The sequence below is a fragment of the Chanodichthys erythropterus genome, chromosome 18 (assembly GCF_024489055.1).
Source record: "Chanodichthys erythropterus isolate Z2021 chromosome 18, ASM2448905v1, whole genome shotgun sequence".
NCBI classification, from domain to species: domain Eukaryota; kingdom Metazoa; phylum Chordata; class Actinopteri; order Cypriniformes; family Xenocyprididae; genus Chanodichthys; species Chanodichthys erythropterus.
In genome coordinates, this window is record NC_090238.1 from 27,199,298 (window position 1) to 27,214,386 (window position 15,089).

At 38.7% G+C, this 15,089-nt stretch overlaps 1 protein-coding gene across 2 annotated transcripts; it reads right to left on the reverse strand.

Annotated features, from left to right (window-relative positions):
* Positions 1–210: 210 nt before the first annotated feature.
* Positions 211–14,881, reverse strand: jade1 (jade family PHD finger 1). 2 transcript variants are annotated; one of them, XM_067366824.1, is made up of 11 exons: positions 14,767–14,881; positions 12,851–12,934; positions 8,634–8,704; positions 8,340–8,497; positions 8,020–8,204; positions 7,704–7,915; positions 7,455–7,622; positions 7,235–7,351; positions 5,514–6,047; positions 2,609–2,726; positions 211–2,510 (listed from the first exon to the last, which is right to left on the reverse strand). In XM_067366824.1, exons 2-11 carry the CDS (start codon positions 12,897–12,899, stop codon positions 1,603–1,605), a joined length of 2,520 nt encoding a protein of 839 aa, XP_067222925.1. In that variant the 5' UTR covers positions 12,900–12,934; positions 14,767–14,881; the 3' UTR covers positions 211–1,602. The 2 variants fall into 2 exon arrangements, with proteins under 2 accessions (XP_067222925.1, XP_067222926.1); XM_067366825.1 differs by lacking the exon at positions 14,767–14,881 and adding an exon at positions 14,222–14,446.
* Between the last annotated feature and the right edge of the window lie 208 nt (positions 14,882–15,089).

Sequence of the window (15,089 nt, forward strand, 5' to 3'; positions counted from 1 at the left end):
CATTACGGAGTTTGCAACTGATTACATCACTGAAAAATGTATCATTTATTATAACAGATTTGAAATGAGCCAGGAACCATTATATATATATATATAGTGCACAGACATTAGGAGCAGTGAGTATTGAACACGCACACTGCAAACCTATTTGAGAATAGAACCCGCAACCTTCAGGTTATTAGTCTGACTCTAACCATTAGGCTACAACTGCCCCCTATAGCAAATACAGAATCACTACAATGACAGCATTAAAAGGGAACTAAACTAAACCACTGCTGAGCAACTATCTTTATCGATTCTTAAATAGGTTTAATTGCTGGGGTCACAATGTCTAGGAGGTCATTTTTCTTTAGTCTGGAGCCCTGAAGTACAGGAATGCAGAAAACTTCAGATCTAGACTTTCCAGAAGTAACCTCAAGAAAATTTATTCACAATCTGCAACAAAACTAAAGTATTGCATAAGAATAAAAGAAAAACAAAGAAAAATACAGCAGCGCTCGATTATATAAACATGTAGAAACTTTTTTTTTTTCTGTGAACACAGTTATACCAAGCTCTCTGGCTAATGTTCTAGTGCAACATCTTAACGAAAACACTCAGGCACAAATAAACCTTTTCTCAAGGAGATCAACTCACATTTTGCATGAGAAGAGACATTTACAGCTATAAAGAAAAGATGCAAGAACACATACTTTGAGTACTGCTCCAAGGCAACCATGTCAAGAAGATCAGTTCTTTCAACACAAGTGTCTTCATTAGAACTATGATAGTGTCTTGTGTTATTGTTTAATATCAAGTGCAAAAGTAAATTCAAAGTAATGGATACTGGAAGTAAATGACTGTTAAAAGCCTTCCTGAACAGAGCTGTCAATAGCATACATTTTATGTGTCAATTTCATCATACTGATTGTGAATCTGTCTGTCTGGATCTACAGTGTCCATCTATTGCTGAAGAATATGGTTAACAGAAAGAGTTGTTTTTTTATTTGTATTTTTCTGGAAAGAAGAGTACATATAAGGCATTAACCTGTTACACACTCTGTTTGAAAAAAGAAAGACATAACACTATAAATTAAGTACAAATATAAGCAGATTTTACCTGAGAAGAAAAAGGTGCCACAGGTTAAGTATGGCACATATCACATACACAACATGATGGCCTTTTAAGTTAGCTAAATACTGAGAAATAAATTATAAAGTCTTTCCTAAATTTTGGACACTGGTTAGACTGTTGTGGTCAGTTATTTTTTTAAACAGTTAAGTGCTCAGTTAAGTGCAGTAATTCTGTGGGACTTAAGACAGTTGGGCTGTACTGGCTTAGTTTCACGCTGGTACCATCCTCACGAGTGCTCATAACTCATCTATGAATTGTGCCAGTTAATTTCACCTGATTTGTTTCATTCATTATTACAAAGATATTTTTCTTCTTCATCAGCCAATTGTTTGGTCTTTGAAAACTCTCCGCATTTGTTTTTAACATACACACAAAAAATAGTTTCAGCAACATCAGAAAATTACAGAATAGAAAAATAAATATTCCACCTGTTCACCTTTCATTGAAAAGCAAATGAAGAGGACAAAAATAATATTTTTGGACACATTTTATGATGCGAGTACACCACGTTGGATCACGTCCGAACCGTAACGTCTAGTTATAGGGCTTCGAAGTCTATGGGTGTGACACCTCTTGCCCTGCTCTGACTGGCCAAGATCAGACTCTTCCACGTGGCTTCGATTCTCACTTCCTGTCCGCAGCCGGGTCCTAATTTGAGGGGAGGAGGAGGCGGCGGCGGGACTTGTATTAAAAGCTTTTAAGGAAGAATTTTGGTCCACCATGTCGTTTCTGTCCTGCACATCTTTCCCTGCTGATGTTCTCTCACTCCGTTTGGGGATTCTGAAACTGCCCCAGTTTTTCAGATGCCGCTTAGTTGTTCCATTTGGCACTAATTTTCCCTGATGTTGGCTTGCATTTGTCTTCCTCTGTGATCCGTTATACGTGGTCGGAGCAGTGACTACAGAACTAGAAGTGGTTTTGCTGTGAGTCAGCAACAATCTTTCATCCATGTTGTCGTGCTCTGTCTTATTCTTCAGCGTGTCCTCAATAGGCTTCGACTGTCTCAGTTTTTCTTTGATGGACACCTGTTCCCACAGCTTGTTCCTCCTCCTGTCCTCCAGGGGGCAATCGCCCTCCTCATCTCTTCTATGAGATTCCCCACCTCTCGGCCTGCCCTCCGAACGTTTCGCTGTAGCTGACTCCGCCGTCTCGTTTCTCTGAATTTTACAAGCTCCAGAGCCTGAATCAATGACCAGGCTGTTCAGTCTGGGCATCTTAGCAGGCTTGTCTGCTTCGATATGCCTTGAGACTCTATAAGGGTTGCTCCCCTTCTCAGTGGAGCCCAGGGTGCTGTTCTGTCCACAGTGACCCTTTAGAGGTTGGGGGGACGCAGGCACGGGTGGCGCTGTTCGAAAGTAAAACATGGCCTCCTCCAAACGTCTAGTAGAGGATATACCTGACCAGGAGAGAAAAAGGAAGAGGTAATGGTTAAAAAGGAGAAAAAAACAATATGACGGATCCTCCTCAAGTGAGTGCAGTAAGCATCATACTAACCTGCGATGCGTCCCTGCTCAAGCAGCCTGATGTGGTGATGAAAGATCTGTTCCTGCACTCGGCACAAGGTCCGTTTAATCCTCTCCCGACGGCTGACCATGTACGTCAAATTACGCACCTGAACACATATATATACATAAGACATATGAAATCTACAAAAAAAACCTAAAAAGCTTTTTTTTTAAAAGGGACAGTCCACCCAAAAATTCATTGTTGTCATTTACCCACCATTTTTTTAGTTCAAGTTTTTTTATTCATCTTAAAAGCACAAATAAAGATATTTCTGATTTTCTTCTTGACATGAGAGAACCTATGAGGTTTTTTCTCACGTGTCAAGCAAGCACAGATATGCTTCCATATTCAATGTTCTCTATACATGCATTTTCACCACAGGAACCTTCCCCAGGAACTAAGGACTTTGGGGTGGTACTTGGTGTGTTTCGACCGCAGGGACCAGGGTCTAAATGAAGTTCAGGGTAAAAATTTCCCCCCCAGAAAGTCCCTGCTCATGAGGTAGTACTTTTTCAAAAGTTCCGTAACTTTCGGGGATGAGACTTGGGCGCTGAACATGCTGACTGGTTGAGTTCACACAGCATTTTATTTCAACCACCATTTTTAAAAGTCTGTTGCGGTGCGTGCAGTAAGAGTTGTTAGCTATTCTGCTAGGTCGACCGATGGACCGACAACAAGGTTCAGTCTTTATTTAGATTATATATGCGGTGGATGAAATCCAGCGGGACCTGGAAATTCGCGCACAGTTCTACGTCATCGTTCTTAATCTTCAAGGTACCACAGCCCGTAATAGAAACGCAGACAGCAACAGGTCTGGGGGGGAAAAGTCCCGGTGAAAAAGTGGCTTATGTATGTGCTTTGATCCAGGGGTTCCAAATCACATTCCAGGAGGCCCCCCAACACTCTCCTTAATCAAATCAAACAAACCTGATTCAGATCATCAGCTCATTAGTAGAGACTCCAAGACCAAAGGAGATACAAAATATGCATTGTTGGGGGGCCTCCAGGAAAGTGGTTGGGAACCACTGCTTTGATCTATATTTATTTACAGTATGAACAAAAGCCTAAATGAAATCTGTTCATCATGTTAAACAACTGCATCTCTTGTGTTAAACCACTTGATTCATATGGATTACTTTTATGATGCAACTTTTTAATGCATTAAAGCATGGACAAAAATGATGAGAAATTTAAAAATATCCTAATTTGTGTTAAGAACATGAATGGGTTTGCAAAGACATAAGGATGTGAGGAGTCAGTTTCCTTACATGGAAGACATGCTCTCCTCATAAGAAACCAGAGGCTTATGGGTAAATGCCACATTAAAGAACGTTCTGAGCTGAAGGTAAGCTCTATCGAAAACATTTATAGTTGAAAAAAACAACAGGCGGCCAACATTTCAGAGGGTTTCAAAGCAAAACGGTGAAGCATGTGCTCAAAGCACTGACATCAACTGCTCTGTAAAAATGGTTTATTATTTGTCTAAATCTTTCTTCCGGGAATAGTTCTTGTGGCTGGAGTTCACAGTTATCGCACATTTCCTTCTGGTATCTTACTTTCAGACAAATAATTCAAATGCTTCTACTACTGTCGTTTTACCCCATCCATTTAAAAATAGGGGTTATTGTGTAATTTCTCCATTTGCGTATCCGTATACTATTTTTATTGTCTAAAGGTAAAGATATAGGTGTGATAATGACTGTGGTGTGACAGAATGAAACAAGGACAGAAATAATGTAAAATGTTAGTGATAAAACTAATTTAATAACTTGCTAAAATATGAACTACACTGATATATCTGCAACTCACTAACTGTAATTGAAATCATCAAGGAAGGGCAGAGATCAGATCCTGCTGTCTAAGGCTGCGTTTACACTGTTACAGACTTTTTGCTCACATCTGACACAGATTGGAATTAGTTGCACACATGTAAACACAAAAATCCAATCCGAGCCACTTCCAAATGTGGTTTTAAATCTATGGACATGCGATCTACGTCTAAACGCGCATATCCGATTCCCCTTGGAACTCCAAGCCACCACACAGCGAGGGCGACACGTTTGCTTACTAAAAGGTAGCTTTTATGTTGTATTATGAAGAAGACGTGCCTGTATGCAGTCACACTAAAAATCTGCAGCTTCATTATGGAGGTGGGAATTTTATGTCTAGAAAGAAATTGCATGCGCGCTGGGCGAACACACACACAGCAGCTGAATTTCAACCTCTGCCCAGTTAATTTAAAAGAGCCCACCGTGTTGTTTTTTGTTTGTTTTTCTTAATAAACTAAAAGCTTCACTGGGTATGCTACTCTCACGCACGCTCTCTCTCCTTCCCTCCCTAGCTCTCTCTTTATCATTCATATAAATATAATCGTACCTGCTACTTTATTTCACTTCGGAATTATAGATCTAACGATCGTAGATAAAACAACAAACGCAAATTACCATTATTTTCAGGTCTATATCCGTTCAGTCAGATTTCGTGCTGCAAAACATCCATGACACTGACAGCTGTTAACTTATCCATTCTGGCAGGTAATCATGGCCACTCGGATGTGAAATATATAAATAATTTTAATAGCATGGCCATTCAAAACCTGAGGGTCTAACAAGTGCATAGTTAAGCTATCAATGACCATAATTTTGGGTGGAATTAATGTAAACACAGATATCGGATATCAGTTGCGTCTAAAGTGAATGTAAACACACTGGCCAAAAAAATTAAAAAAAAAAAATGGCCAAAATCGGATATGATCAAAAGATCGGATCTGTGCATTAAGACTTGCAGTGTAAATGCAGCCTAACTGTCCTGAGCTGTGATTGGCTGCTGCTGTCTTCCCTCATACTGATCTAAGCCCATTTTGGAAGTGATAATGTGGCTCTGCAAAACGTACCCTCTCTAGATCCTGACGTAAATGCGTGAAGAGGCGAAGTCTCCGAAGAAGCACTTCCTGTTCGCGCCGGGCAAGGCTATCTTCTTCCTCTTTCTTCGGCATGATAAGCGGCTGGTTAAAGTTCACCTTCCTTTTCAACTTCCAGTATTGGAACAAGAAGTCCACCATCTCCAGGGGTAACTGCAGGTGCTCTGCAACTTCATCAGCGGCAACAAAGCGATAGAATTCGTCCTCGAGCTGCTGGACTCGAAGCTTACGCTCACTGAGTCTGGTCTCTTCAGGGTTTTGAGCGAGTCTGGGCTGTGAAGAGGACGAAATGTCTGCTCCCCTATTTCTCCCTCTTTCTTCGCTGGTCTGGACCTTCACTGGTCTGTCATCATCCCCCTCTTCCTCATTCCAGTCCATGCCTGAGTGCTTGGGACAAAAGGATTTGAACTTGACTTCATCTGCCTCCGTGAGGATCGTGTTCATCTTCAACCCACAATGCAGACCGCAGGTCACATGGAAAGCCACACGGCAACTTTTGGCAGAACACTAGGGGGATTTGGAAAGAGAGGATGTCAGGATTAAACTGCAGAAGTTGGGAGGAATGTGAAGCAGAAGAAATGATTTCTGATAACTTAACAAAATTCTACATTTAAAGCCATGTTCAGTATTTTTTGTTCATGTTGTGCTGGCCAACATGGCAGTCATAGTAAATTGAAAATAACATCTAGTGGCAAGGATATAACATCTTGTAAAAACAAAATGTTTTAAGTCACCAAAGCCACTGCAGAATGTGATACTGACCAGCTATTGTTTTTGTTAACTGAAATAAAGCTGTAATAAAATATAAACATTTGATGATGAGCTTAAATAGATAAATTAGAAATGCTGAAATAAATTAAGTTGAAATACTAAAATAACTAAAGCTAAAACTGAAATAAAATAAAATGAAAGCTCAATAGAAATATAAAAAGCATGAAAATGACAAAGCATTACAAAATTACTAAAACTAAAATAAAATTCAAAATATAAAAATTAACAATATCAAATACTATAAACGCATAAATAATCCTAAAATAACACTACTTTTGGCAGTCAACCATTATTAATTTATTCTGCAAGTGAAAGTGTCCAACAACTGAGTAATATTCATCTGGTCATGTGATCTCAACATTTCGGCCCCTATCAGGTGACTCACTCCATGTAAAATTAAATTGCTTTTATTAGGATACTGATATAACTACATCTCACATGAATGTGCATAATTTCAAAGATTTAACAAAAGTACAATTAATTTTGTATGTGTAAACTTTTTATTACAATAAAAATTACTTTAACTTTCAATTATTGATGTTATTACTTGATAGATAAATTAGAAATGCTGAAATAAATTAAGTTGAAATACTAAAATAAACTAAAGCTAAAACTGAAATAAAATTAAAGCTTAATAGAAATATAAAAGTATGAAAATGACAAAAGCATTACAAAATTACTAAAACTAAAATGAAAATTCAAAATATAACAATAAAATTAACAATACATAAATAATCCTGTGTAAACTTTTTATTAAAATAAAAATTATTTAGCGCTTTAACTTTCAATTATTGATGTTATCAATCGATATTTTAATTTTCCAGCACTCAAATTAAGATTTTGGTGAGAAGATATTCAGGTTTAAAATGCACTTTGGACCCTGCATGAATAGCATAAAAAAAGATAAAATCAGCACTCTGTACCTGAATACAAGCTCCTGTTTTCTCTTTACACAGACAACATATTAGAGCCCATCTGTTGCTGGGTATTTGAGACACATTAGTGATAGGCTCCATCTTCTCAGGGTTACCAATGCTTACCTACAGATAAAGAGCACACAACAAAGTCCAGTCTGAGCTCACATTCTACTCTTCTGGGTCATTAACACAAGCACTTTAAGTCTTAATTTGTGCATGTCCTTACTTCTGGTATCCAGAGAGCACAGCTGACGTGGACCCACTTGGTGCCACTGCGGGTGGGTTTCATTGCTCCGCCTTTTTTAGGACAGAGATGGCATTTTGGAAAGATGCCCAGCGCACAGGTACGGCAAAGCCAGCTGCCCTCGGGAACTTTCAGTATCCCGTAACACGCCTGTGGGGAGGAACATTGTTATGTAATTCATATGTGCTTGCACATGCTTTCAAACATTCAGGTGCACAAACACACACACACCTGATGAACACAGATGTTGCACTTGTCACAGAACACCATTTCGTTGCCGTCCTCGCCATCGGGGGACTGACAGACGTCACACACCACGTCCTCATCGTACTCGATGCCAAGTCCCTCCTCCGTTTCCATGGCGTGGTTCATGTTGTCATAACAACGGCGCTCAAACTCCTCCATGACACGCTCCATTGTCAGCTCATCCAGGAGTTGCATGCCTACAGGCAAATCATTAAGCCTGACGTGACATTTGTTTCCACGGCGTGCAAGAAATTTGAGTGCATAATGGGTAAAATGAAAACTACAGACTGGATATGCTCACCCATCTTACTGAACTCCTCATTAGCGATCTGCAGCCAAGCTACATCCTCCTCATTCAAGTCATAACGACACATGCCATCAGCTAGCGTCTGAATACCCACGTACCCCAGCATCGATGACTCAGATGAGCGAATCAGCTTCTTCGGCCTGATGAATAGAGGAGCAGGGCTTTTCTCAGCTACAGTGCTGTGGTTAAAAAAAGAAAAACATTACACACGTAATTAAATTTCATTTTTTTTTAATTAATAGATTTAGACTTAATGGCAACAACTAAATAAGAATAGCTTGACAGGTAAAAGAAAAAAAAAAAAAAACTCATACCGCACTGAACACTGCGGTATGGACTCAGGACTGACGGGGACTTGAACCCCTTTCTCCCACTCCTGTCGCCAGGGATCAGCCAGCTCATAATAATCCTCTGGATTCAGCTGGTAAGAATCGTGCAGCTTCATAGCGGTGATCAGGTCTGTCCTGAACACCTGGAGGAGAGAGAAAAGAGGTGTTGCATGAAAAGATTTGTGTTGTGACTGAGCAACAAATCTCTACAACATTCTCCTTTTTATCTGTTAGGGTCGTATATGAGGCAGGATTTCAGTGCGAGACAGTCCTGCATACCTCTGAGGGTCTCTTTCCATTCTGTTTCCTGTGCTTGGAATTGGAGTGCTGAGACCAGGACGTGGAGATACCTGAAAGAGACAGAATGAATGAGAATGAACCTCATTGGTTGGTTATGCAGCACATTTGAGCTTCCGGAAGAGGTTTGTTCTCGTGCATCATTCATGTTCGGTTGAGCTTCTGTTGTGTTCAATGATCAACGTTTATATGTGAGGAAAAGCCCAAATTAAATCTGTTCATCATGAAAAGCAATCGAGTCACTTCAGAAAATTTTGACTAAACCGCTCAATTCATATGGATTAGTTTTACAATCTCTTTATGAACTTTTTGAAGCATCAAAGATCAAGTTGCAAGGGCAGTCTATGGAAGGACAGAATGCTGTCAGATCTCATCAAAAAGATTTTCATATGCGTTTCAAAGATGAACGAAAGTCTTAAGGGTTTGGAACGACATGAGGGAGAGTACTTAAAAGCCCTATTCGGACGGGATTAGTTTTACATGGGGAGGTGGGGTAAAGTAATTATTACCAGAGCTTCTCTGTGATTTTAGTCCCGTCCGAACGTGCCACCTTGGTAATCATTACGGACAATGTCAGTAAAGATTACCGCGACTTTTACCTTCTGTAAAAAGGTCGGGAAAAATTACCTCAGGTAATACTAATCCAGTTCGAATAGACCCGCTGTAAATACGTACGGTAAAATTCTGTCTTTTTCTGTTTAAAAGTACGCATTTTTCAAGCATGGAAGCACTTGAAGAAACATTTGTGTTGTAGGTGGTGGGACAAGTCTGTGGCAAACCTCAAGTATTTTCTACATACCATTCAGAGCAAAAAGAAGATCGAAGCAATTGTCAGAGGCACAAAACTCATTTTAACTTTATCTAAGTAGTGCCTATTACCATCATAATCCAATCAGAATTTAATTAATAAATCAGACCTAACTGTTATTTATAGTTTATATATTTAGATTATATGTGTTTTTGCACATTGTATCAGGAAGCAACGTATACCCACATGACTACAGGGAGGTGACGGCAGTGCATAAATCGAGTTACCCCTCCCATTTCTGCTAGTTTTACTGAGATGTCTTGTCCCGTGAGAATTGGCCAATTAATATTACAGACATCCTGAGGTAAAATTACTTTACTCCACCTCCCCATGTAAAACTAATCCCGTCCGAATAGGGCTAAAGAGATAGTTCAACCAAAAATGAAAATTATCCCATGATTTTCTCACCCTCAAGCCATCCTACATGTAGGTGTATATGTCTATCTTCTTTTAGACTAACAAAAATCAGAGATATATTTTAAAATATTCTGGGTCGACCAAGCTTTATAATAATGGTATTGAATGGGGTTCAAAAAAGCATCCATCCATCCATCATAAATATAATCTATACGGCTCCAGGGGGTTAATAAAGGCCTTCTGAAGCGACGCGATGGGTTTTTGTAAGACAAAATATCCATATTTAAAACTTTATTAAGCATAATAACCAGCTTCCAGCAGGCAGCCATATGAATTGATTTGCATCGACTAACCCCACGGATGACAAACGTGGAATCTCAGATTACAGAGAAGTCTAAAACGAGAAACTTTAAAGAGAAATGTCGGAGGATTTCGGTATAAGAGAGAGGAGTATGCGTACACTCATCTAGCTAGTTATTTTAATTTGTAAAGTTTTAAATATGGATATTTTTCCTCACAAAAACCCATCGTTTTGCTTCAGAAGGCCTTTATTAACCCCTGGAGCCTTATGGATTACATTTATGACAGATGGATGTATTTTAGGATTCAAAACAGGTCCCCCGTTCACTGCCATTACAAAGCTTGGAAGAGCCAGAATATTTTAAAATATATCTCGGATTGTGTTCATCTGAAAGAAGATAGTCATGCACACCTAGGATGGCTTGAGGGTGAGTAAATCATGGGATAATTTTCATTTTTGGGTGAACTATCCCTCTAATGACAGAATTTTTAATTCTGGGGTGAACTAACCCTTAAAAAAGACCAAATTCAATAAACACCTTATTGATGATGCATACTATGTACAGGTAAGCAGAAGAAGATCCCAGAATATAAACAGAACACACAGATTCTCATTAAGCGTTGTCCAAAGAAAACCCTTAACCATTTAACACACTGCATTCATTTCCTGGGCTCATCTCACCTGTATATAGTATTCATCATCATTAAGGTGTATACTGAATTTGGACTTTTAATATCACTGTTTTATTACATAAAGGCACTTAGATCACTGGTGCCCAAAACTTGCATTTTATTTACATCTTTTTGTTTTTCTTCTTTTGAGATGGAAAATTGGCAGGCCTGTAATGCATTTCTCTGGATGTTTTGCCCACCTGGTCTCAGTGCCAGTCACTTGACTGAAAACTATGAATAATGATCATTTTAATTTCAGCAACTGGCAGTATTAGTTTTACATAAGGAGAGGGATTATGCTGGGGCTATAGCTAAAGGGCTAAATGGTAAAATATCTCTTCTATTGTGACATATCTCAAAGTGTAACAGCTTCTTAACCCCTTAACTGTCACCGTCCCACAGGTGGGACGTTTGCCATTACATATTTAAAACAGTAATATTCTATACTAAACCTAAACGAATCTTGACAAACTATATATCATTTGAAAGCTTAAAATCTATATAGTTTACATATTTGGTGACTGATTTCCAAAATAAATTACATAGGAGCAGTAATTTATCAATTTGCAACAAGCATATTTTCATACTCATAAGGCATGTTCAGACCTTTATTTTGAAATTGCAATGAACATGAAAAATCATTAAAGATTGGTTGAAACATGTTTTTTTTCATGCCAAGAGTTCAAAAGATAAAATCCATTAAATTTTTTGAGAAAAAAAGGTCTGAAAATGTTTTTAATAGGAAAAAAAATACATTTATGATTGTGGCGCCGATCTATAACCTAGGCCTACATACATGTTATTTTTATGTTTATTAGAGGCTGAATTCATATCAAATTCTGCCAAACTTCCCATACTACTTCTATATAGGATATCTACTTCATAAATTGTATGAAAATAATGGAAATATATGGTTCAGATCACTCAAACCATATATGGAAATGGAGGCGCCTTTATATGGTCAGTAATGGAGCTTGGTTGTCATCTAGTGAAAAAGTGTGGTACTGCGCCCAAACAAAATCTTACTGAAAGCTCATTTTTTGAGATATCAACCTGAAATTTGGAACACAACTTGTTCAGATTTTTGGCTTTGATTTCCTTGCAGCTTGAGAGTAAAACTTGTTTTGTAAAATATATATTTTATGTAAAATATAAAATATTATATTTTTACATTTTACATTTTCATAAACATAAACTTCTATAACTTTTTTTCTGTTTCACTTATATAAGTTTTTTCACATCTACAATAATCTGCCAAATTTCATCTTTAAAACAAGACCAGCCTTTTGTCTATACTCCAAAGTATGCTTGAATTACAACCATTTAAGTTTGGATAGTGCATTTTCTTGTCTAAAAAAAAAAGTGGGGGTGACAGTTAAGGGGTTAAACAAGAAAAAAAAAAAAAGTAGACTTGATTTTGTCCATCGGCAATTGTCCAGTGCACACATCATAAGAGAAATGATGTTGAGATGGAGGGGACATTTTGGTAAGATTACAAGGGCACATAAATTATAAAGAAAAATAACGATCAGCACGGATAAATGATTTAAAATAAACACTGCAATAAAAAGTAAACCAATCAAAGCTATCATGAAGCTATCTCTAATTGTACCACGAGGAGGCGAGGAAGCTTCTAGAGGAGCTGAGAGTGTGCACAGGTGTATCCTATGCAAAAGTGACCTGACACACGTATAAGTAGTACCCCACCCCTCCTTCACATCTGTCACAATAATTTTAATTTATGTTTTACCTTGCAATCTCACATATTTCAACAGGCCATTATTAATCAATATTTATTATATTTTTCTTAGTAACAATAGTTCAAAAACATAAGTGCAGATCCCTTGAGTGCAGCTGATGCTGCTTTGAAAAGAATATTCCAATACACAAATAAGAATTCCTTCAATTCTTCCATCCTCGTTTTCTTTTCTTGCACCCTTCCCTCACATCCCAGTGGGGGAGGGTGCGAGATGCGAGGAAAGGAAAAGAGGATGCACAAAATAAGAAATTAAAAGCACCCAAGGTTTCTCTAGGCAAGTTGGTACTAGAATATACCACTTACTTCCATTGTCCGAGTCCTCACTGGTGCTTGGGACACGGCTTCGCTTCATTATCAGCTGCCGTGGCCTTCAAGTGATGCAGAAATCTGCAGAGGTTGATCAAACATTAGCAGAACATTCCTGAAAACTGATCCTGCAGAGATCACTGCTGAGTGTGCTTCCCCCAGCCAGCCACAACTTGACACACTGAAGCCAGCAGAGACAGGCAGATTCAGAGTTGAATGAGACTTAACAAACCTAACTCAAATTAAAGGCTGTTAAAACAAACTTTATGTAACTCCATCTCAGGCTAATGTGCTTAAGCTGATTCCTTTATAAAGTGTTAACAGTGTGGCGCTATACAACCGTTGCTGTTTTTGGTTGAGCATCTTGACATGACAACAACATGATCGGTTCAACCAATACCGTGGGTCTGAGGGCGGGACTATCTGTTGAACCGACCAATTGCAATTGACAAACTGCATTAAATTTTACACACTTCACCTTAAATGTAGGTTATTCTGCTCTGATATGACGTTAGATATCAGTTTAAAACATAATAAACAAATGTAATTTGTCAAATGTCGCATAGAGAGGTCTTATCACATCTAACAGCAACTCGAAAATAAAAAAAAAAACTGACCTATTGGACTTATATCAGCGTTATCTGTATATTAAATTAAAAGCCAATCCTTTTTTTAAGCTATCCGATGCACCGTCTTTTACGTTTCTGTGCAATGCACACGTCTGAACGTCATAAACAACAACAACAGCAGCCCGACAGCCCAGTTTCACAGACAAATAAACTCAATCCTTTCATATTCATGCACTTTCCAGCTTTAGACACAGACTGAACATCTAACCAGCCAACACAGCTACTTTTCATTAACCTACATGAACAACAAATGAAATAGTGTTTTAAAGTATGAATATATTCATGCGGCTAACTCATTTATAAAAACATTGAAAATGGTTTAGATCTGCCAAACTTGCGTTTACATGAATTTAACCAAACTGCAGACGGCAGAACGTCTCTCACTCCATATAAACAGCAGTTGAGTTCACGCAGTGCAAACGCTCCGTGTGACGCTGCTGATAGGCCACGCCTCTTGACGTCACATAGCTGTTCGTTTTAATGCCAGTGAGAAATGGAAAACAAAACTATTATTATTTATGTTTTTCCACTGAATACAAATTAGTTTTACAATGTTTAATACACATATGATCTTATGATCATCGTTGGTATCTTTAAACCCCAACCTATAGTATCAACAACAAACAAATGTGTCGCTGCATTCGATCGATCAGAAAACCAAGTTTTATTGCACAACCAGATAAATTTGGCTGATTTAACTTCTTACGCTAATTCTACAGAAAAGTTGAATATTTTCTACCGTTATTTTCCCAACATCATGGCAGAGATGAATCCGGACCAACCCAGACCGTTGCATGCGGGAAAAATATCAAACATCCCTCTGAAACCTACTCATAATTCATTTATAAACTTAAACTGCCAGACATGGGCATGCGTTTGATGCTATTTGCTGGTTCAATACCAAAACTTTTAGGCTAAATAACAAGCCGCACAGTCAGGCCAGGACGCGCGCGCCTAACTTACGATATGACGTTTGGACACACACACATACATGCGCGCGCACGGCCAGCAGCTACGCGATTCCAAGTAACTGCCAAATATCAAAGAAAACCACACAATTAACTTATAGAAATTAACCAGGAGGCCAAATGCATGTAAACATTTATTTAGGGCATCGTCTGCTGCACCTCAACTTAATCTTTTGGCGCCATTTTAATTACGTGCTACATTTGCACCGGACCATCTGCATGAAGAGCTCGCTGAAATCCTGGAGAACATTTGCGCGTCCCTCCCTGTAAACATATATATACTACATCACAGCCAAAAAAAATGTAGTGTACCTACAAAATAAGATATTCTTGATCCTGCGCTGGCGTTTCTATGTGGCGCTTGTTCAGAGTTTGTGTAGTCGCCTCTCCTCCACCCCACACACACAAACACATGCAGGTTACGTATGCGCGTTTCTACTGCTGTATTCCTCAAGCTCCTGCAGGGGGAGCTGGTGCGCGCGCACGCACACGCACACGCGCACACGCGCACACACACACACACACGCGATTATCATGATGACTTCAATTTCAGCTGTTTCTTAATAACCAAATCTGTTTTGTTTGGAGACAATGAAGGGATTTTTCTAAAGCTCAGGTTAAAAAACACTATTCACAATT